Below are 22,003 nucleotides of genomic sequence, written 5' to 3'. Positions count from 1 at the left end.
GCCCAAGAAGACAAACTAAAGTCTGATTCATATAAACCCAAAGAGTCTTTTAAGAGTCACACTTGAACTGTAAGAGAGTGATGTCTTTATACTCCTGTGAAAACGATAGCAAGATTTGTATAAAAGGAAAATTTTGTTATAAAATCAAAATGTGGGTGGAGGAATATAGTGTCCGCTTTAAAATACAGATATCATGAATGAGGAAGTAATGATAGTTGTATATGTGCAAATGTAGAATATGTAATGTATTGACTGACTATTGTAAGAGTGAGGTTCCTTTAAGAGAAGAAAAGCCTGGTGAGGGTGGGGCTGTTCCGGGAAGAAGTTGGTGTGTAGAGTTCAGAGTTTGACTTGGTGTTGAACACACCAGATGTTGTTCTGTTATATGCTACTTTGAGTTCAGTAAAGGTTTACAAGGTTACGAACGTCTCCTCATGTTCTTCAAAGATATTACAGAATATAGATGATTTAATCTGCACATCAATAGTGTATTTAATAAAATGCAACAAACAGTTTAGACTAAATAAAATACAAATGCAGGATAGACGGTATAAAAATATTCCCGAGGGATGATATACTAACATTGTGAATTAACAGTTTGTTTCTTTGGGTTGTTCATGATGGGTTAAAAGTGAGATCAGGTTGCTTAATTTAATTTGTATTTTCAAAATTGTGTAACAATGAAAAATATAATTAATTTAAGTATATTTTGTGAATATTGTAATTAAAAACATAAATTTATATTATTATAAACGTATTCGTTATTACCATTGATGAGGCTACTCATTATTCAAATAAAAAATAAAACGTCACGAGTGTAAAATGAAGCATTTGTGTCATGCGCACAGAGATGAACTGAACTAAAGATCTTGAGCGGGAAACTGCCGTCGCTTGTTTGAAAAGACGATCCGTTCATTCATTGGTCAACTGTGATGCGTAGACGTCCATATCAGCCAATCACAAGCCTCTTCCCCTTCCCCACACTGAGCGCGTGCTCGAACTAGCCTTTATAAAGCAGTGGTGTAACGATCATCTGCATTTCCTGTGAAGAACAGAGAAGAGACTGTTGAAGTCATGGCAAGAATTAAACAGACCGCTCGTAAATCCACCGGAGGAAAAGCCCCGAGGAAGCAGCTCGTTACTAAAGCCGCCCGTAAGAGCGCTCCAGACACCGGTGGAGTCCAGAAACCACATCGTTACAGGCCCGGTACCGTGGCTCTGAGAGATCGGCCGTTATCAGAAGTCCACTGAGCTGCTGAGTCACAAACTGCCTTTCCAGCGTCCGGTGAGAGAAATCGCTCAGGATTTCAAGACGGATCTGCGCTTCCGGAGTTCCGCTGTCATGATCCTGCAGGAGTCCAGCGAGGATTATTTGGTCGGTCTGTTGGGAATGCTGGTTTCGCGGATAACGCACTTAAATCCACAGTGACGTCACCCACATCAACCCCGGAGACTCTTTTAAGAGTCACTTCAATCCCACTGACGGATCATTTCATTGTCAACGAGTCTTCTGATCATAAATTCATAAGAGGAAGTTAGCGGAATAGAGGAACTGAGTCATATTGGTGTTGGTAGTTGTCAATCACGAGGCGAGGGGCGGGATTAACATTTAGAAGCCCCTGATTGGCTGTTCTGAAGTTCGAGAATGCTGAATGTGTCCAATGAAATCAATCGTGAATTTCCGTGATGATTGTTTATTGTTTGTCTCCAGTGTGAAAATATACTGGAGCATTTAGAGGTCCAGGAAGGAGAGTTTCGCGATCTACATGGTTGATCCTGACACCGGGATCTCCTCCAAGGCGATGGGAATCATGAACTCTTTCGTCAACGACATCTTGGAGCGCATCGGCGGTGAAGCGTCTCGTCTCGCTCACTACAACAAGCTCCACCATCACATCGAGAGAGATCCAGACCGCCGTGCGTCTGCTGCTGCCCGCTGAACTGCACAAACACGCCGTGTCTGAGGCACAAAGCACCAAATACACCAGCTCCAAGTCCAATAACATCTGTGTCCTCCATTAACACAAACACTCTTTTAAGAGTCACACATGTTCTCGTTTGAAGAGTTTGGATCTTTACAGAAAGTGAAATGACGGTCATCTGTATTGCACACTATTATTTATTAGAGATTAATGCAATCCGAGGTGTTGTGTTGAAGATTGTGTCATTTAGCAATGGTCAGTTATAATGTTCACATCTGCTGGTGTTCAGATATTCATGATTTAGTGGCTCCACCTTGTGTGCTTATGAAGAATAAATCACCCAACAGTGTCATTTAACTGCTTTATACCTTTTGTTCTGTCAATGTAGACATAAAAGGTTTGTTATTTATTCAATTGTGTATTTATGTTGTGAAATAAGAATGTGTTACTGGGTTTATTTAATGTGTTCATGTCTTTCAGATCCGCACATGTTTGCCCAACAAAGTGATCTTCAGTAAACTCACTGAACTTGGAAACTGGTGATTCTCTTCAAATAAATATCACACACAGTTCTGACCGACTGTCTGCAGCGCTTCAGATCCATCCATCCCAATTACTGCCCAAATCTAAACCCCCTCAATCTCACAATGAGTAAATCAGATAAAAACACCGTTCTGTTCGAGCTTCATTGAATCCAGACCATTATTTGAAATATTCTTCCACATGTATGAACTCAAAAGTCCTCCACCGATGATCAATAATCATAAAACAATAAACTCATATAAATCAACTATTTTACACTCATGATCACTTCATTAAGAACACCTGTATACCCACTTATTCATGCAATATCCAATCATGTGACAGCAGTGTAATGTATAAATCATGCAGATACAGGTCAGGAGCTTCAGTTAATGTTCACATCAACCATCAGAATGGAGAAAAATGTCGCTTATTCAATTATAAAATATCTAGTAATGTAGAAATCGCTTCCTAGATAGCTAAATTATTACAGAAGCTCCTTGATGGCTAATGTCAAAACATGAGTTCATTGATGTTATTAAATGAGTCTGCTTTTTATTTCATCACTTACTCCCCGATGCCTCCGTAAATATTTAGTTTATAGGGTCCTACCTAAGATTAATGGCGCAAATATTTAGTAGTGTGTAAATTGGGACTTAGTGCCCATTTACGTCACAACTAGGCGACGCTGTAACTTGTGTAGCTGGATTTTGTGTTGCTGTCGATTTGCAGTCTCTTATTAATGATGATTTGTTATTGGGGGAATGAACCCAGCGCTATGATTGGTCAAACTCTTCTTTTGCTGTTGCTTGATTTGACCTCCGTGAAGTTGGCACCCCATAAAACGAAATAATCTCCAAAACTATGCCATTGGTTTGTGCAGATTTGTGCCGCAAAAACGAACGTTTGTGCTGTTTTGGTGTTTGAGATATTGAACATTATTGTTTTGGTTGTGTTACGTCACTCTCCACCCCATGTCGTTCAAATCGCCCCAAACCGGTGGCAAGCCCTTTTAACATTTAAAAGCTAGATTGGATATGTGTTGCAGATATCTGTAATTCAGTTTTGCCTAGTCAAAAAGAACATTTCAGATATCCACAAAGACATTCTTCCTAGGACAAATGACGTCACTTTTGCCATTCATTTGTATGGGGTTTATCATTACAGATATCTACAATTCAGTTGCAGATATCCACTATGTGAATTATGGATATCTGCAACTGAGTTGTAGATATCTGTAATTCCAGTTTGTGATATCTACAATTTGATTCTGACTAGTCATAAACTCCAGTTCAAGATATCTTTAATTCACCTCAATTCAAGATATCTACATGTTCCTTTTCAGATATCTTAAATTAAGTTTTGACTAGGCGAAATTATGTTGTAGATATCTGTAACTGGAATTATGACTAGTCAAAATAACGTTGTAGATATCTCAAACTGGAGTTAGGGATAGTCATAATTTAATTGTAGATATCTATTATCAATTTATAGATATCTTGAAATGAATTTTGATTAGAGATATCTAAAATTTGAGATATCTGTAACTTTCATTCTGCCTAGTCAAAATGTAATTACAGATATCTTGAATTAAAGTTTTGACTAGGCGAAAAGGCGTTGGAGATATCTGTATGCAAATTAGGCCCGCGTCACACTTTAGGCGGGAGCCCAGCGTGCTGTTGTTCAAATAATCAAATCACATAGCACCTGTTAACTGTTAACTTGTAATTAGCACTGATTAGCACCATGTCGGAGCAGCCAGAGGGCGAAGGAGTTTTTAATCGTCTTTTTAATGCTGCAGCCCGTGCAAGACAGGAGCTGGCAGTGAGAAATGATGATTCATTACTTTCCACAACAAGACGACTATTTCGCCGGCAAGTTAATCGAGTTGGGGGTAAGTTTTCTTTTTTAACATCAGAATGGCTAATGTGCTATCAGAAGTTTGGGGTAGCTTTTTAATAATATGCCAACTAAAGCAAAACGGCTGCTAAAATGAGTTATACGGTCTTCTTTGTGAATGTATTCAAGTTCGTTTAAAATGATATTGACGACAAACTGCACTTAAGATTGGCGGTTGTTTAGATTTATGGTCTAATGGCTTTTTGAATGGGTTCGCTAGGGGTATTAGCAGCTAGAACTACTGCAAATATATAAAAATGGCTATATTCAAAATATGCTAATGAATAAATTTTGTGTCGTGCTGGGAACATTTTAACCAAGAATTACTGCTGACACCGGTATTTGTGTATACAGGAGGATCTGGTGGCCGCAGGGAAAACCCTATTTGGCATGCAAAACTTTTCCTCCTTCCAGGGCCAGATAATGGTGTTCTGCCCCCCACAATAGAACTTGAGGGACTGGCTAAACATGGATTAGGTAAATGTGAGATTGAAGCACATACGAATTGAGTGTTATTTACTCTACACCCTATCTAACCTTCTTCCAAAGAAGGCTATGGAACGAGCTGTTTTGAATTTTATGTTAGCTTGAGCCTGTTTGATTTCATTTGTTATATTGTCTCTATATTAGGAAACATTTGACTGTTAAAATACATTTAGTATTTGTTTTAAAGAGATATTGTAGAGCAGTTTACTCTGATGCCTATATAACCGTTTCCATGTAGCAATTTTAATAGTTACATCCTGCAACACTTTCTCATGCCAAGGCATCACTTTGAGAGTGTCCAGGAATACCTCCCAATGAATCCTTTTGCATCAGCTTTCTGTATTTAGTCAATGGTGGTTATGGTTGGTGTGAGGATCTGGGTGGTGCATTCAGAAGCTAAGCTACACCATATATATCGTATGTTAATGTTCTTTCACATATGCTCAAATGTGGGATGGCCTTGAGTGAGACCAGGCTCTTCTCAGTCATAAACAATTTTCTTAGGAGGGGTTTTAGTTTTAAAGCTGTGAACTTCGTAGAAACCCCAAATGATCTTCGGTTAACTGTGGTAGTCATACAGGTCTACTTTTTGGGGGTTGGCAACACTTTGGGGTTTGTCTAAAAATGACACAGTTTGGATGCCTTGATTTGTGAAACTTATTGTCTCTTATAAACAGACTTCTCAAACATTGTAGGAGTCAGGGCAACATCTCTAAGGACTGATAGGAGTCCTGAAAGAGTGTGTGTGTGGCTGGCAACTAATGAATGTGTTACTCTACCACTAGGAACTGATTATACTGATGTTTACATGACCATTTTTAGGAAAACCGGTGCATGAGTCAGCAGAGGCCGGACGCACCAACTCAAAGATTGGGTTAAACTGGAGTTTATCTGAATTGAACAACTTTGTTTGCCAAAGCTACCCTCGCATCAGTTTAAATTTGGTAGGCTTTGAATTGGCAAGGACAGGTAAAGGACGTAAGATCCAGAAATTACAAGTTAGTTCTGTGAAGGAACTAAAAGCAGTTGTTGGCAAAAGCAGACTTTACATTGTGCCACGAGCCACTGTCTTGCAGGTATGGAATTATACACAACATGGATTTATATCATGTAAATGTTCTCTGTAATGTCTATGCCATAACTGAAGTTACCCTCAGGTAACATCACCACCCTCTGCCATGTCCCAGAATTCATTACCACCACTCGCAGCTCCAGCAGTAGAGACCTCACAAGTGGTTTCAGATCAGGTCCATATTTAAATTATTGCACATCAAATTATTTTTTTGTGCACTATGTACTTTTGTAGTGATAAGTGGCAAAACACAAACTTTTTATTGTCTTTCTAATATGCATTAAGATGTATTTATTTATTTTGTGTGGTGTTTGAGCAGTAACATTCCCTAGGATAACAGTTTTTGTAATTTTTATACTTCTGGATATTTTCTAATATATTCAGTTTCCTCTACGTGTGTTCTTGCTGGAAGTCATTTGGATTTTCTGTGTTCTGCCAGGTGGCATCCACATCCTCTGCCATATACATTAATTCATTCCCACCGCTCTCAATTGCTCCAGTACAAGATGAGACTGTGCCTATGGCTGAGAGGACCCAAGCTCAAAGTGTGGTTTCAAATCAGGTAACCAATTTTGACACTTTATAGAATCAATTCTTTAAAGTGTTTATTAATTGTGCGTGTACTATTTGATGGTGATCTTTGAATTAATTTTTTATTAATGCTTTGCTTTAGGCTCTTCAAGAATGGCGAGCAATACGTGCCCAGCAAGACCAGGAGTATGATAAAAGCTTTTTAGTGGATCAGGAGAAGGTAATACTTGCATAAATAGACCTTGGATTTACATTCTCTTACACAATTCATACATTCTAATGTGGTCTTTTAATAGGAGAGGAAGAAACTAGCCTATCAGGCCTGTGAGGAAAAGACGTCGAAAGGTTTGTGTTTGTAATATTAGTTTGATAAACTAGCTGAATTTTTTTTTAATGAGACATCACATTTCAGGCTATTGAGGCAAGACGTCAGCGAATGTCTGCATGTGAGGAACCCTCAAATTTAAATATCCAAATGGACACATCAATATGAGGAAATTCAGCTTGTCGGAGCCAATCCAGGTGATGTGTGTTCAGATTGAGAACCACTTCTCGGTGGTTCAGTGGGTTGTAAAACTTGACTGGTGTAACACTTTCACATCTTTTTAGATCTTGTTTGACTTTGTGGGACAAGATGAGATTGCCAGTGAAATCTTTGTGGTGCAAGAAGCCGCATCATCAAGATCAGTTAAGAGCAGTTCCTCTGGGTCAATAATGGACCATGGCATAAAAGCATCCTCAACTCTATATGTGCTTTGGTTTTCAAATCAGGATGTACAGGTAAATGTGTTGCATTTTTATTTCCTGTCTCAAATGAAAACGGAATGCGTTTTGTTTTGCAAGCTCATGTATTGTGCATGTTTGTCTTCAGGAAATTCTCTCAGATCAACAAAATGATGGAGCTTATGCCTTACTCCATACATCTCATTGTCAGTCATCACCGTCTGAGCCCTCCAGCCAGCCAAGTCTCTCTGAGCCCTCCAGCCAGCCAAGTCTCTCTGAGCCCTCCAGCCACTCACTGCTGTCTGAGTCCTCCACCCAGCCACCGCTCACTCTGTTCTCACAACCACAAGAAATCCTGGTTCTTAATGATGAACCATCACTGCCTCGATCTGCCCAGGAACCAATCATTATTCTTGATGAGCAAGATGAGACAGTTTCACAAAATCAGTCTCCTGTATCAACACATCACCTCGGAGGACCTGTGGATGAGTATGTTTTCCTCATTAACTTTTTGATTTTCTATATACTATTACATTAAATCAGGTGGTCAAAATAAAATGCATGAACTTTGGTTACAGGATTGATCTACAGACCATATTGAAGAAAATGGTCAGCAGAGTTGATGTAAGCTTCTGTCCAACAAGCAACCAAATAAATGTGTGCAGGGATAATGTTTTACTGTGTAGTCTGCGGGCGTTCAAGCGTAGGTTCTTCAACCCTGAAGCAAAATTGGATGTTGTGTTTGTGGATGAAGATGACAATGGTGAAGGGGCAATTGACGAAGGCGGACCGACAAGAGAGTACCTAAGGCTGTTGATGAGGGCTGTCCACCAGTCAAATATCTTTGAGGGACATGAGAAAGACCGGCAGTTGTCTCTTGATACTCAAGGTAGGGAAGCCAGAATTCTTAAAACTGTCCTCATTCAACTGGCAGAATTTTATAAATGTATACACACTCATTTAAAAATGACTGCTCCTTTTTCTCCTGTCTGGTTTGTTTATTGTTTTGGGTTGAGCAGGTTATTTTTTTATTTTGCCTTGATTTAGTTAATTCTTGGTTAGGATTTTTCCATAATTCTGCATTTCTTCGGTCTTTTGCGGTACTGACACAATTTTACAATATGTAGCACTAATATGACGTATTTTAAAGGTGCCCTAGAATGGGGTTATTTTATAATGTTTTCTGGGTTCCCCTTATTTTATTAGATCAAAAGTAGTCATAATTTAGAAAAGGCATTTTTCCTAGCCTGATTTTAGCCTCTGGTTTGAAGGGGCGTGTCTGCTGTGGGGTTTTGTGTAACCGGCCACTGCTATGATTGGCTGACATTCTTGCATGTGAAATAGCTATGTATTACATGTGAAACTCTCTCGAATACTTTTACTACAGCTATTATACGTTTTTACTAATACAGCTATCGAGATTAACGAATCGTGAGATGTTTAAAGTATTTAAATCTATTCCAATAACAATGTTTCTGTGAGCATTGAGCAAGCAGATGACAGTCTGATTGCGAGACTGAAGATCTTATTGCAACGCAGATTCTACACTAATGCTTTCATTAACGCAAACACTATGTTCATGCAGTAAGAGCTTCGTTGTGCAGTTTAACGTGCGTCATTGCTTTCATAACGAGTTTGGCAAGTGTCCAGAAACTCGTGCTGTGTGGAAAGATTGGTCTTTGCTTTCGGTACATAACTTATTCATTGTGAGAAGCCTGCTTAATCTTGTCCCAGGTTAGAAAATAACCTGGGACAAGTTGGTGAAATAGGCAGAGCAAACGAACAACTTCGAATTAAACTGTGGTATCAGATTACATAAACGTCAACCACACCTGTTGACATTTCTGTGAGAAGGGTATGAAAAGTCCTCTCATCCCCTGCACAGCCTGGAACATAACATTTTTATCTACCATTTTCCCCATGATCCTCGCTTGTTTCTTCGCCTGCAGAACTTCAGATGATTAGGCTGCACCGTTCCGCCTGGCATTGAACATGGTCTGGCGTATACACTATTTTCAATATTCTACATATTGAGGCATACATATTAATGATCCCGACTGTTGCGTCGCCTATTTTTCAGGGATGTTTTTCAAAAACGAGATTTAAAGGCGAAAACAATGGTGTTTGAGACTCTGTCATGTCCATGTACTGAACTCGTTATTTAACTATGCCAAAATAAATTAAATTTCACATTCTAGGGCACCTTTAAGGTATTACATTTAAGCATTGCAGCAGAGCAATATTTTACTGTTATGGCTTTAATTTTAGCTTTGCAGACACAACTTTACACGTGGGTGGCAAAAATGATTGCTGTGTGTGTGGTCCATGGAGGAGTCGGTCCACACTTCTTTTCTGAAAGGCTTTTCCATCAAATCTGTGGGATACCAACACCCCGGCCACAGTGGATGAAGTTAGTGACCATACTTTCAGGGAACAGTTAATAAAAGTAAGCAGGGGAAAGATGTTATACATTAAATGTACTGTGACAGAGCTATTTTCTATTAACTTTCTATCTTTTATTAATCGCTTCAAACGTGTTCGATGCAAGTGGAACTGCTGTATAAAAGCAATATAGGCTGGTGTTCATGAGGATGTTCGTGGATATCCTCACAGCTGTGGTTACCTGTCACTTGGCCTTCAGTCTGTTGGGTGTGGCCGAACCACAGCTGCGAGAATAACCACCAACATCCTCATGAACGCGAGTGTTATATTGCTTAAACATCTCATTTTGGGCTCACTCAGTCTGTCTATGTCTCCTTTTTAGATACAGGAAGCACCAACAGTCCGAGAGGCGAACGGTGCAATTGCAGAGGCAGCAGATAGTCTCAGCATTATAGGTGCCTTAAGATATGTATCTAGTCTGGAGGAGAAGGACTCCCTTGTCCAGTCAGCTGCAGACTTCTTCATCAATGGAAGATTGGCGACTGCCCTGGACCAGTAAGTGCCTCACCTGTCTTATCGGTCCAAAAAAATGAACCGTCATTGGGCCAGGATGATTCACACATTGTCACATGTTTTTATAGGTTTACAGAGGGGATAAAAACCCTTGGTTTACTGGTGGAGCTGAGGAAGAATCCGGCAGTGTTCTACAACATGTTTGTCAGTGAGGAGATTCCACTACAGGCGAAGGACCTATGCACTTTATTTGACGTGGACTTCTCTGTGCAGGGCAGCAACAGGAGAGCCAGAGAAAACATGACAATATGCTTTTGGCGTGACTGGTTAATTGATATTGAAGGTTTACTATCTATTGAACATGTTATAACATGGACTTTAAGTACGATTATTAGTGGGCATTTTGTTCTGGTTGGCAGGAAAATAAATTCTGATAATGCTATAGTTGAGGTGACATTGTGAAGTCTAGTTGTGTGAACATGGGTAGCTCCCTTAAATTTGTTCAGAATGCAACTTCCAAAGTAACACCTACAAAAGACTAGGGCTGAGCGATGTGGCCTAAAAAAAATAACCTTTTTTATGGGGCCTGAATGACCGGTTCTCACCACTTGTGTTACAGAAGGAGAATGCAGTCCAGTCACCCTAGAGAATGTATTGGAGTTTACATCAGGAGCCTCAACAGTGCCTCCACTGGGATTTCCAAACCGTCCACAAATTCAGTTCCTTCATGAGGGGAACAGAATCTTCCCAGAAGCAAATACTTGTATTCTTGTACTCAGCCTGCCGCTGCACTCTTCCTATGAAGCCTTCAAACGATACATGATTGAGGGAATTTTGCAAGCTCCGACCTTTGGACTTGTATGATGTCACTGTTTGAAAATTTAATTTTTCACCTGAGCTATTTGTTTATTTCACAGAATGCTGTGAAGCAAGTCACTAGTTCAAATGGTAATTTTAGAATCTCATGCAGTTCTCTTTCAGTTAAAGGAAAATGTTGACTTTTTGGGACTTTATCTTATTCACCATATTCCCCAGAGTAAGAAGTCCATACATGCCCTCTTCATCTCTGTGCATGCTGTAACTGTCTGACACACCCACCGCTAGCCTAGCACAAAGACTGGAAGTAAATGGCTCCAGTTAGCATACTACTCCCAATAAGTGAAAATAAAAGCAACATTTTTCCTATATATGTTGTGATTTGTATAGTCTGTTCAAATAACAAGGTCATGAGACACAGCCATCTTAACTGTATACACACTGGGAACTATATTCTCAGAAGGCAAAGCACTGCTACTTGGGCAGAGTGATTAGCACAACACTGAGTGAACTCTCTGCTCACCACGGGGCTTCTCAGGCGCTGCGAGCTAATCACTTCAAGTAGCAGTGCTTCACCTTCTGAGAATATAGTTCCCAGTGTATACGGTTTGTGTAAAATGTTTTATTGTCACTTATTGGGAGCAGTATGCTAACTGGAGCCATTTACTTCCAGTCTTTGCTAGGCTAGCGGTGGGTGTGTCAGACACAGCACGCACGGAGATGAAAAGGGCATGTATGAACTTATCTAACTATGGGGATACAGTGAATAAGCTAAAGTCGTTTCTTTACTCGAATGTATTGTGTAGTGTCTTAATAAAAATGTGTATATATTGGGACTATATATTTATTAAACACTACACAATACATTTGAGTAAAGAGATGTCGATTAGCTTATTCACTGTATCCCCTAGAGTTAGAGAAGCAAGTCACTGCTTCAGATGTTAATTTAAGAATCTCATGCACTTTCAGTTAAAGGAACATGTTAACTTTTTGAGACTTTATCTTATTCACCATATTCCCCAGAGTTAGATAAGTTAGATTATATATTGTTAGAAATAAAAGTCTTCCAACTACTGAAGTGGCTTCTCCCCGTCCTTTTAATTTGTGAATGAACCATACAAAATAACAAGACCAGCGCTGGGGAGGTAGCTCAGCCTTCTAATACATGGCATGTAAATGTTTGCTGTAATAGTAAGGGGAGTTTATAGTCTTAACCAATAAGATCATATGACTTCATATAGATATCATGTACAGTAAGTTGGTATTTGGTAAAGATCCGGGTTGGGCTCCGCTATTCCTTGAACTCCATATGGTCTCTGTAATACACATGTTAACATAGGAGACGAATACAATGCACACAGAGCTGAAGGGGGACTTGCAACTCAATCTTAATGTGAAACGGATGTTTGACTAGACACTCATAAAAGGAATTTGTAAACAAAGCTGAGATATAGGAAAAACATTTCTTATATTTACACACACTTTTTGTTGCTAATGTATTTTTAATTTCTGTAGGTTTTACAAGACCTTTATTGAGTTTATAATTCATGGTTACTATGGTGACACGGAGGTTGGTCTAATGAAATATAGAAGGCTTATAAAGGGAATCTAAGGATTTAATGGTCTTCTAATTCAATAAATTTGATATAACAGCCAATATGTTTGGCTTATGTACATTTTGATTAAGCTGATGAGCTGCAAGCTGCTGTCTGACCAGAAGAGGTCTGACCTTAACTGAATTTATGTCGTGGAATATCTCGATGGATTACTCTTAAGTTGTAAGAAAACTGAGTCTTCAGTTCCAGATGCCAAAGTTCAATTTATTGACCAACAACAAACATGAGACCGGTCAGCTGCCTGTTCCAACTACATCTTTCTAGGTTCTCAAATATATATACCTTTTGTTATTTTTTCACCCACTGTCTCTGACCAATGGGGTCCCTGTCTTGTTATTTTCCCTTGCCACCAATGTTTCGTGTCCTTCACTGATTAATATTGGTATTGGTGGGAGATCCCTTGCTTATCTATTAAAAAAAAAACATGTATCTTTCATACACCACCAGTGACCTCTCATATCTTGAACACTTATCACAGTTTATGAATGGAGTGCTTCAACTTTTAAGAAACATCTCTGTTCAAGAGACAAACGTTTGTGTCCTCACCACACATACTTCACCCCTTACCTACATTTCAGTGTACCACATATTCAGTGTTTTTCAAGGATTTTTATAAGAAATGCATCCTGTATTTTAATGACACGTGCACTCTAAGGACATGTGCCAGCATACACACCAAGGACCTATTGTCAGAATAAGACCATCTAAATTAAATGCATCAAGGGTACATGTTATAATACGACTAATTAACAAACACATCCTTATTTGTGAAATATACCATACTTACCATAGTAACCTGTCCCCATATGTCTCTGTTCTGATTAGTGGATTGATGTAAAGGTATTTTTGGCATTTAACCTCTGTCCTTATTAACTGTTAATCTAAAATCTTCATTCAAACCATTAAACATTCCATGTCTTTTTAAAACATTACCAGTTTATTCATCTTTTCAATCCCATTCTAAATAGTGAGATCCTTTTCCACTTTTCCCAAGTATTCATATTGAATTATTTTTTTTTCATGCATTTTTAAATATTTTTTATTGATTCATATTCCATTTAAACCTTAAGATGTTTCACAAATCTAGCACACCTTGCTTTAACTCCATCAGCTGCAGCTGCACTGCCCATACTGCCTTATTTGAACAGAAAATATTATTTAAAGCTGTTGAAAGTAAAAATGTCTTTCCGTTCTGGATAATATATGCAGCCAATAAACTTTTGTCTCTGGGCTTGGAAATTTGGACTATACCTGAGTTTGCAAAATACTAACAATTGCAGTACAGCAAGCCTGATATTTTATCTTTAGATCAGAAATGTGTTGGATTGCATTGTGTACATATGTCTGTTGTTGCTGAGTGAGGATGAGTTGAAGTGGCTCTACATTAACAGCTGGGAACTCTTCCTCATCAAGTGTAGGCAGTGCTTGAATTCCATACTGCGCTAGGATGACATCAATGTTTTGGTCGCTGTAGGGATTTTCCCCAAACACATTGTTGACAGCTGTGCTGTCTGTTGCAATGTTTTTGAGCATGCCCTCTGTCCAGAGTTGAGTCGGTGTGCGATTATTTTCTGTTCGCAATGGATGGAGGTTCCAGGCCTGTCTAAACTGCTCCAGTCTTTTTTGAATCTCAGGAAGATAAACAATATGCAGTGAAAGTCTGTGGAGATCATCATCTGGGTTTAGAACCTCTGAATCCTCTAAGGAGTAGAACATAAGGTAAAATTGCTGCAACACATGCAAAAACACATCACGCCAAAGGCGTTCAATTCTCTGATTGTGAACTGATTGTCCGGTTATGAAACCTCTGTGTTCAAGTCCTTGAACTAGATGCATGAATAAAGCCACAAGGATGTTTTCACCGCCATGGTCAGATCTGACTCTTGATGGTAAGGCATAGAGGCATGTTGCTTTCAAAAACTGAGAAAGCACTGTTGTGGCACGATTGTCTGTGCTGCAGTTGAGGTAAGTAATCAGACGGGAGTATCCATCAATTGCACCATGAATCACAAAGCCCCATCTAGAGAGGTTAAACAAATATTACTTGAAAATGATAATCCTATTGACAATATATACTATAGTCTGGAAACAATATAGCTGTAAACTCCAGTTTTTCACTTGCTGAAGTTCTTTTCAAAATATAAAAAATAATGACAAATCTAGTAATAACCTTATGAGGCGCATGTTCCCATCAATGTGCCACAAACTATTGGGGTAAGGTACATGATAAACACGTCTTGCTACTGTCCGGCTCCATCTCCTTGCAGCAGCAGTAGGATTCACCCGTGTCAACATCTCACGCACCATGGACCGTGTAACAAGCACACCCTGTGCGCGCAACAGGGCTCTTATCATCTGAAACAGATTTTTGAAAAGGTCTAAATTGACATAATATTCACAAAACAATGGCACACAAATTTGAATTAAATACAGCCTAAAGATAAAGACCACCAATTACCTCATTTCCAGAATTAGGATATTGGCTCTGAAGTTGCCTCACATGTTGTTCAAGTTCACCATCATCTATTGCAGACAGCATACTTCTAACAGGTATACCCAGCAACTTTGACTTCTTGTACAGAAATGATGAGGAGCATCCCAGAATTTCAGCAGTTTTAGCTATTGTATGGCCTTGCTTCAGCAGAAATTCAATGTGTTCTCTGCTAACATCAATGGCGGGTCTTCCTCTTCTCCCTACAAAAAGAAAAAGTCAACTAAGTAGCATTGGAATGTTTATTTTTTGTAATTTATAGTATATCAGCATACCAATTCTCATAAATGCATTGAAATTGCATTATTAGATTAGATTATTAAATATATTAAAGAGCAGTGAATGCTCTTCTCTTTTTATTTTGTTGTTTGATTAATTTTAAGTGTACAGACGGCATTAGGTTGATTGCGTACTGTCACTTTAAGACCGAATGTGCAGATTCAATATTGCACTGATGTACATCCGATATTCTCACAACTGTACGTTCTGTAAAGACATAACCTACTGTGTTTACGTGAATTCTCTCCAAAACGGACATTTAGACAATGTTGTGTGTATTTGTTCATTCAAGACGCGAAAGAGAGCTCAATTCAGTCCTCGCTGTATAGCTGTCTGTGCAGGGCTGCACGCTTCGGGTCGTGTGTGTGTGTGTGTGTGTGTGTGTGTGTGTGTGTGTGTTTTTGAACGACTTTATGAGACATGCATCAAGCGCCAACTCATGTTCCGCCGAGCACGTTACGATTCAAATATTCGTTTTCGTCTGTAAAAACATATCGTTGACGAAATTAACACGGCTTGCAACTGCCGGTGAACCCTTATACCAGCTATGGGTGAGCCTCTGGAGACCAATATATAGTCTAGATTTCCCCTTTAACGTTAATGCATGATAATACATGAATGCAGTGATAAACAGACTCACCTGAACTAATGCGCCTGACAGAGAAACGTCGGTCTTCCCCAGGATGGAAATTTGCGTCTATTAGAGTTTTCAGTTGAGCCAAACTGCTTTTGAGTTCATTGTTTGTGTCGGGTGATAGCAAATGTTCAATTCTTCCTAGATTTCTTTCACAGTTTTCAAAAGAACGACGTTCTCTCTCTCCACAAAACCCCTGTGTAAGGGCTCGTTCAATTTCATGCCATTTTCTGGTGGTTTTTTCTATTACAGCCAACGCCATGATAGCTTCTTTCTTCTTCCATTCAAATAAGGAAATGAACCCACTTCTTTTTTTTATTACGGCGGGGAGGGGAAATTACACAACGTCATGCACAATAATTTGCAGATATCTGATATTGTCATTTAAGATGTGTGACGAGTTCAATGTCGTTTTCAATGACGTCATTGCAGATATCTGTAATTCTGTTTTGTCTAGTCAAAACTGAATTACAGATATCTCTATCTGTAGATTCGACTGGTCACAGTTACGTTACAGATATCTTGAATGACAATTCCAACTATCCAAAATGTAATTACGACTAGTCAGAAAGACGTTGTTGATATCTACAATGTTAATTCCGGATAGTCAAACTTTGCTTTTAAATGTTAAAAGGGCTTGCCATAGTGTCATTCGTTTGTGCTCGTTAAAACAAACATTGTATTGAGTGACGTCACTCTCCACCCCACCTCATCTAAATCGCCCCAAAACGGTGCCTTTTGTTTGTGCTCGGTTTGTGCTGTTTTGTGCCGTTAAAACAAACATTGTATATATTTTCAGTTGTGCAATTTTTCTCTATAGAAAAAAAAAGTTTCATTTGAGTGAAATAAACTCCAAGATTTTAAACAGTGAACAAGAAATAAACACGTGATGTGATTTTGGCTCCTCCTTCAGTGGTGTGTTTCTACTAGGTCCTGTAGGTGAATGTAAATATCTCCAGTTGTTGGTCGCGTCACATTCGAGTGAATATTAAACTCTGGTCATCGTGTCTGGAAGAGGAAAAGGAGATTTAAGCGTCATCGTAAAGTTTCGCTTGATAATAATCAGATATCGTCTCTCTATCATTTCTGCCTTTTCCTCCTTCAGAACAGGATATTTCCATTCTCTTCTGATTCCTCTCATACTTTGAATCATGTCTCATACCCAGGCCCGCCGACAGGAGGGGACAAACGGGTCTGTTGTCCCGGGCCCAGGTTAGGGGGGCCCAGAACTGGGCCCTCATTAAATTATGGAATAATTGTTAAAAAATAAATAAAATAGGCATATTTGTGGAAAAAATATCTAATATTTGAGTTACATAAAAGCTTTTTATTTGTTTTCTTCCTAATTGTCCTTGAAATAGTGGTCAAGAACCCCCGCCCACCCCCAAAACAAAAATGGTTTGGCCACTGATCAAAATTTGATGTTGTCATTTGATTTGAAGTTCAGTAGGCTAACGTTACGATCAAAATGTCCGGTCAGCACAAGTCTGGTGCTCAGAAAAGAAAAGAAAAGAGAGGCCTTCGAGATGTCCTAAACAAATATTTTCAAAAAGGTGGTGACGGAGAAGCTGGAACTAACGTTAGTAAAGTCAACGTAGAGCAAGGTAAGAAACAGCGCAGCCAACGTTTATAAGTGTTGTCAAAGACCCGGTACTTCGGTACCAAGTCGGTACTAATTTTGTTTTAAACGTCACGCCACGGTACCAGGTTTTCTCAAACCCGGTACTTGATGCGCGTGCATGCCCGAAGCGCGTGCAGTTGCGTCCTCTTCATAAAAGTGCTGAGACATTGCGACCGGCAGTGCTGCTGATGTGGTGGCTGTAAATCCACTTGTTGATAAGAAAGGAGGAAAGAGACACATATGGAAATATTTTGGATATTAGCTCATAATAGCGACGCGGCGCGCTCGTTTTTACAGGCGCGCAAGTTCATTGTTGCATAGCAACGACAGACGCCACGGGAGAGCACGCGCTTGTGGAAAGGAGAAAGCGGTGCGAACTGCGCTCTCCGTGATGACGAGGAAGTATTAGCAAAGAATTCATTGATTTCTAGCCCTTGCATTAGCTTTACTACTAGATATATTTATGGAGATGAGAAATAAAAAGCCGGCTGAAATGCGTCACTGTTGGCATCGGTGAACAGATAATGGGCCAGATCCGAGTCTATTTTTGCTGCGCTGCTCATGCTTAATTAAAAGTGAAAGCACACTTTTGATGGACAAAAAATGAATATGATTTCACACAAAAAGTGCCCAAAATGCACAGAGCAGAGGAGAGGAACAGGAGAGGAAGAGCAGAGGAGGGGAACAGGAGAGGAAGAGCAAGGGAAAAGGAGAGATCTGGGCATGGGGGGGGGCCATCTAAGATTATCTTGTCCCGGGCCCAGGCAAGACTGTCAGCTGGCCTGCTCATACCTCTCCCCCAAAGATTGCAAAACATCTGCCAGCTTTGTCTTTTTGCAGTACTATAATTTTCCTAACCTTTGCTTGCATTTGCTTATATTTAATTACGTTTAGAGAGTTCTTCTTAATATTCTTAGAGCTTTATTTCTTTCTGTAACTACTCTACTACATTCATCTGTCCACCAAGGGACCACCTTTCTCTTCATTTCCCTTTTAGGAATTGACTCATTTGCAGATTCAATCAATACTGTTTTACATTTATTATCAATCTCCTCAATATCTTCATTTAAATCCATTTGGTCCATTTCTCTCTCACAAATAAAACTAATCTCTTCCCATTTCTCCTGTCAGATATCCATTTCCTCATTGTTTTTCCTTGTTGTTTTTCCCTGTAGTAATATTGTACAAAACACTGGATAATGATCCTCCCGATTGATGTTTCATATGATACATCCCGCTCACATTTCCCTGCTAAATTATTCCACACTAAAGTTAAATCCAATACTGACATATTCCCTGTATGTGCATCTAATCTCCCATCATTTCAACAAACCATGTCCTTCTCCTCTAACAGTTCTTCAATCACCTCTCCGTTTACATCTGTTTATATTCCTCCCCATAATGTGCATTCAAATCCCACATATCACTCTCCTATTTCCATCCATTCCTTCCATTTGCATTAAACTACTCGGGTCTAATTTCTTACAAGGATTATAGTAATGAATAATTATGAGCTCTCCTTCCATTGTCCAGATCTCTATGATTATATATTCTTGCTCATTTCCTGTTCCTATCTCTCTAAATGCAACATCTTCTGTAATAAATGTTACACATCCACCCCTACACCATCCCTCCTATCATATCTAACACAATCATATCCAACTCGTCTAAAATCTACATGTGGTCTTAACCATGTCTCCTGTACACAGATAACATCGGGTTTACTAGATAACTCCTCTAGATACTTTTAAAATCTTGTCATTAGCCGACAAACTTCAAGCGTTTCATTGTAACAAGAGGACCATTATTAGTATTCCATGCTTGTTCCTGATGTGCCTGAACGCTGAGATCATTTCTTCCTCCCATGTCAGCCCACTGATATTAAGCACTGCTGCTTTCACAATTATTTGTGTTCTTTCAGTCTTGGATTTAATCTCCATTGTGGCATTAACTACCCCTGCTATGAAAATAACTAGTTTCTTTAGGTCAACAATACTTTTCCCTTATTTGCCTGTTCTGTTTCTTTTGTGATCTGTTTTCCCGCTCTGTTCCTTTCATTTCTCCCTTCTCTCTCCCCCATAAGCCACACTGTGATTCCCTCCATAATTACAACATTTTGGCTGTTCATGATGGCCCATATTCATGATCTTCTCCACATCTGGCACATCTCCTTCTGCCTTTATATACGTTGGCTGTATGTCTGAATCTTTGGCAGTTGTAACACCTCATTGGCTTTGGAATGTATTCTCTAACGTTACAGCTCAAAAACCCAAACATCACTTTTTTGGGTAGCGATTCCTCTTCAGAATCAAGCACAACATACTCACTATCTTTCCTCACTCCCTCTCGAGTTATCTGAATCCTCCGAGCTCCCTTTAGAATTCCTCCTTTTAGGTTTGTTTTAATTTCCTCCATTGAAACTCCTACTGGAACTCCCCAAATTACTCCTTTACTCCACTTATTTTCCCTTTCAACACGACTTGTATTTATTACCTTGAATCGCCCTATCTCTTTTAATCTGCTAGCCCTCTCCCTCTGTTCTTCATTTCTACAACAATCAGTAGATTTCCATCTCTAAACAGTGACGTGATTTTGGCTCCTCCTTTGTCTGGAGAAACAAACTTGTCTTTTTCTGGAAGAGGAAAATCGGGGAAAGGAGGCGCTAAGTATCATCATAATGTTTTGCGTGATATTTTCAGAGAATCATTAAACCCGCTATTCGTCTCGCTCGCCGTGTCGGTGTCACGCGGATCTCCGGTCTGATCTTCGACGAGACTCGCGGTGTGTTGAAGGTGTTTCTGGAGAACGTTATGCGTGATGACGTCACATACATTGAACACAAGAGAAATACGTCACTGTCATGGACGTTGTGTTCGCGCTGAAAGGACAGAGACGAACTCTGAACGGTTTCGGAGAATAAACGACTTTATTCTGGAGAAATTAAACGCGCTTTTAAGAGTCACATCTTCTCACATTAAAGAGTCGATGTTTAAACGGCAGTTGTGTTACATTTCAAATGAGCGGGAGAAGAGAAGAAAGGAAAGTGAATCTGATGGTCAGTTTGAAACACGAGTCGATGGGCGGGGCTTTTCAAAGGTGTTGATTGGCTCTTTCCGCCCGTCAATCTAAGAGCTGACCAATGAAATCATTCAGTGGGTTTGATCCATGAAGACACGCAATCAGAGGACGCGTCGACTCCTTTATAAATTAGCATAGAGGAATAAAAACTGCAGTCAGATGAATCTCACTGTGCAAGAGAAACTTGTGCAAGTGTATTTAGGAGGATTTGTGGTTTTAAAGGCTGGTCACACCAAATATTGATTTAGCTTTAATATGTTTACTTCTGTTGTGTGTTGTCTTAATCAGTAGGCCTATATATATATATGTGTGTGTGTGTGACTAATCTTAAACAAAGTATGCCTGTTAACAAATGATGAATGATGTAACTAATTAGAAAATATATGTAAAACCAAAAATGCTAAAAGGAAACTGCAGCTGCATTTCTGACACAGGAGATGAGGGGAACATAGAGACAGTTTATACATTGGAGATTCTTTAGGGAAAGAACTGATAAGAACAAACCAATGGGAGGCAAAACCAGTAATCCCACTGCAGCAAAAACAAACCAACAGATTGAGTGGAACTTATCTCTGCGATTATTGGAGATGCCCCATCGGCAAAAATAAGCCAATCAAAAGAGTAAAAAACTGAGAACAAAGGAACACACCCTGGGTCAGAAAGGTAGAAAAGAAGGGAACACTGGAGAAACGGGATCTTTCTGAAACGGGTGAAGCAGACTAGATCCCCAGCTGGCTGAATGATTTTTGTACTTATTCTTTCTTGTTAATAAATACAATTTTTACTTTGAAAACTTTGTCTCCTCAAAAGAGAACAGGACAATAACCAGGTTATTGATTTAGCTTTTTTATGTTTTCTGCACTTTGTATGAAGTCAATTGTTAATTAAAAGCTATTTATTACATTTTGTTTGAAAATGTCACACTTTACAGCATTTTCCAGAAATGTCTGAAACTTTTACACAGTTCTGAATATTAAACTTTTCATAAACAGTTTAAAGCGGTTCAGAAACTCAAAGCTGATACATTGACACCATCTTCTGGACAATAAAGGCAATAACAATAGAAAACAACATAACCCCAGATTATATTAACCCAGGGTTAAAAATGGTCCCACTATTTTAAGTGTGATAAATGCTCATGAGAATAACATCAGGTTTGTTTTTATTTAACATCAAAATCACAGAAAATCTGAGAAACTTCAAACAAAAACAATCAACTGATCCAAAAATAAACCTTAAATAAAAGTCTTATTCTCTTGGCAAAATCCTCATAAATACGGCACATCTTCAGTACAGACATGAAGACTGTGTTTAACTGATGAAAATATTACTGATATTAAAGTTAAAGTGATTCTTGTAATTTTGAGGCGCTGCAGAACAGACAGAAAATGTAATTAATTAATTTAAAGGTGAATATA

The 22,003-nt window shown here is 39.1% G+C and overlaps 3 protein-coding genes and 1 pseudogene across 3 annotated transcripts; 3 read left to right on the top strand and 1 right to left on the bottom strand.

Moving 5' to 3' along the window:
* The first annotated feature begins 40 nt into the window (after positions 1 to 40).
* LOC127641797 (histone H3-like) lies at positions 41 to 2,533 on the top strand (annotated as a pseudogene).
* Positions 2,534 to 4,087: 1,554 nt separating this feature from the next.
* Positions 4,088 to 6,791, top strand: LOC127641793 (uncharacterized). Its single transcript, XM_052124651.1, has 7 exons — positions 4,088 to 4,338; positions 4,698 to 4,820; positions 5,652 to 5,905; positions 5,987 to 6,076; positions 6,341 to 6,463; positions 6,575 to 6,652; positions 6,729 to 6,791. Exons 1-7 carry the CDS (start codon positions 4,191 to 4,193, stop codon positions 6,789 to 6,791), a joined length of 879 nt encoding a protein of 292 aa, XP_051980611.1. The 5' UTR covers positions 4,088 to 4,190.
* LOC127641796 (uncharacterized) lies at positions 6,765 to 10,815 on the top strand. The gene is made up of 9 exons (XM_052124654.1): positions 6,765 to 6,777; positions 6,845 to 6,954; positions 7,042 to 7,212; positions 7,304 to 7,644; positions 7,734 to 8,044; positions 9,424 to 9,601; positions 9,920 to 10,092; positions 10,179 to 10,393; positions 10,670 to 10,815. Exons 2-6 carry the CDS (start codon positions 6,922 to 6,924, stop codon positions 9,594 to 9,596), a joined length of 1,029 nt encoding a protein of 342 aa, XP_051980614.1. The 5' UTR covers positions 6,765 to 6,777; positions 6,845 to 6,921; the 3' UTR covers positions 9,597 to 9,601; positions 9,920 to 10,092; positions 10,179 to 10,393; positions 10,670 to 10,815.
* A 1,849-nt stretch (positions 10,816 to 12,664) lies between these two features.
* LOC127641794 (uncharacterized) lies at positions 12,665 to 16,154 on the bottom strand. Its single transcript, XM_052124652.1, has 4 exons — positions 15,893 to 16,154; positions 14,941 to 15,176; positions 14,653 to 14,837; positions 12,665 to 14,502 (listed from the first exon to the last, which is right to left on the bottom strand). Exons 1-4 carry the CDS (start codon positions 16,146 to 16,148, stop codon positions 13,728 to 13,730), a joined length of 1,452 nt encoding a protein of 483 aa, XP_051980612.1. The 5' UTR covers positions 16,149 to 16,154; the 3' UTR covers positions 12,665 to 13,727.
* Between the last annotated feature and the right edge of the window lie 5,849 nt (positions 16,155 to 22,003).

The sequence above is a fragment of the Xyrauchen texanus genome, unplaced genomic scaffold (genome assembly GCF_025860055.1).
Source record: "Xyrauchen texanus isolate HMW12.3.18 unplaced genomic scaffold, RBS_HiC_50CHRs HiC_scaffold_173, whole genome shotgun sequence".
Lineage (NCBI taxonomy): Eukaryota > Metazoa > Chordata > Actinopteri > Cypriniformes > Catostomidae > Xyrauchen > Xyrauchen texanus.
This window is presented reverse-complemented; position numbering and strand designations above follow the sequence as displayed.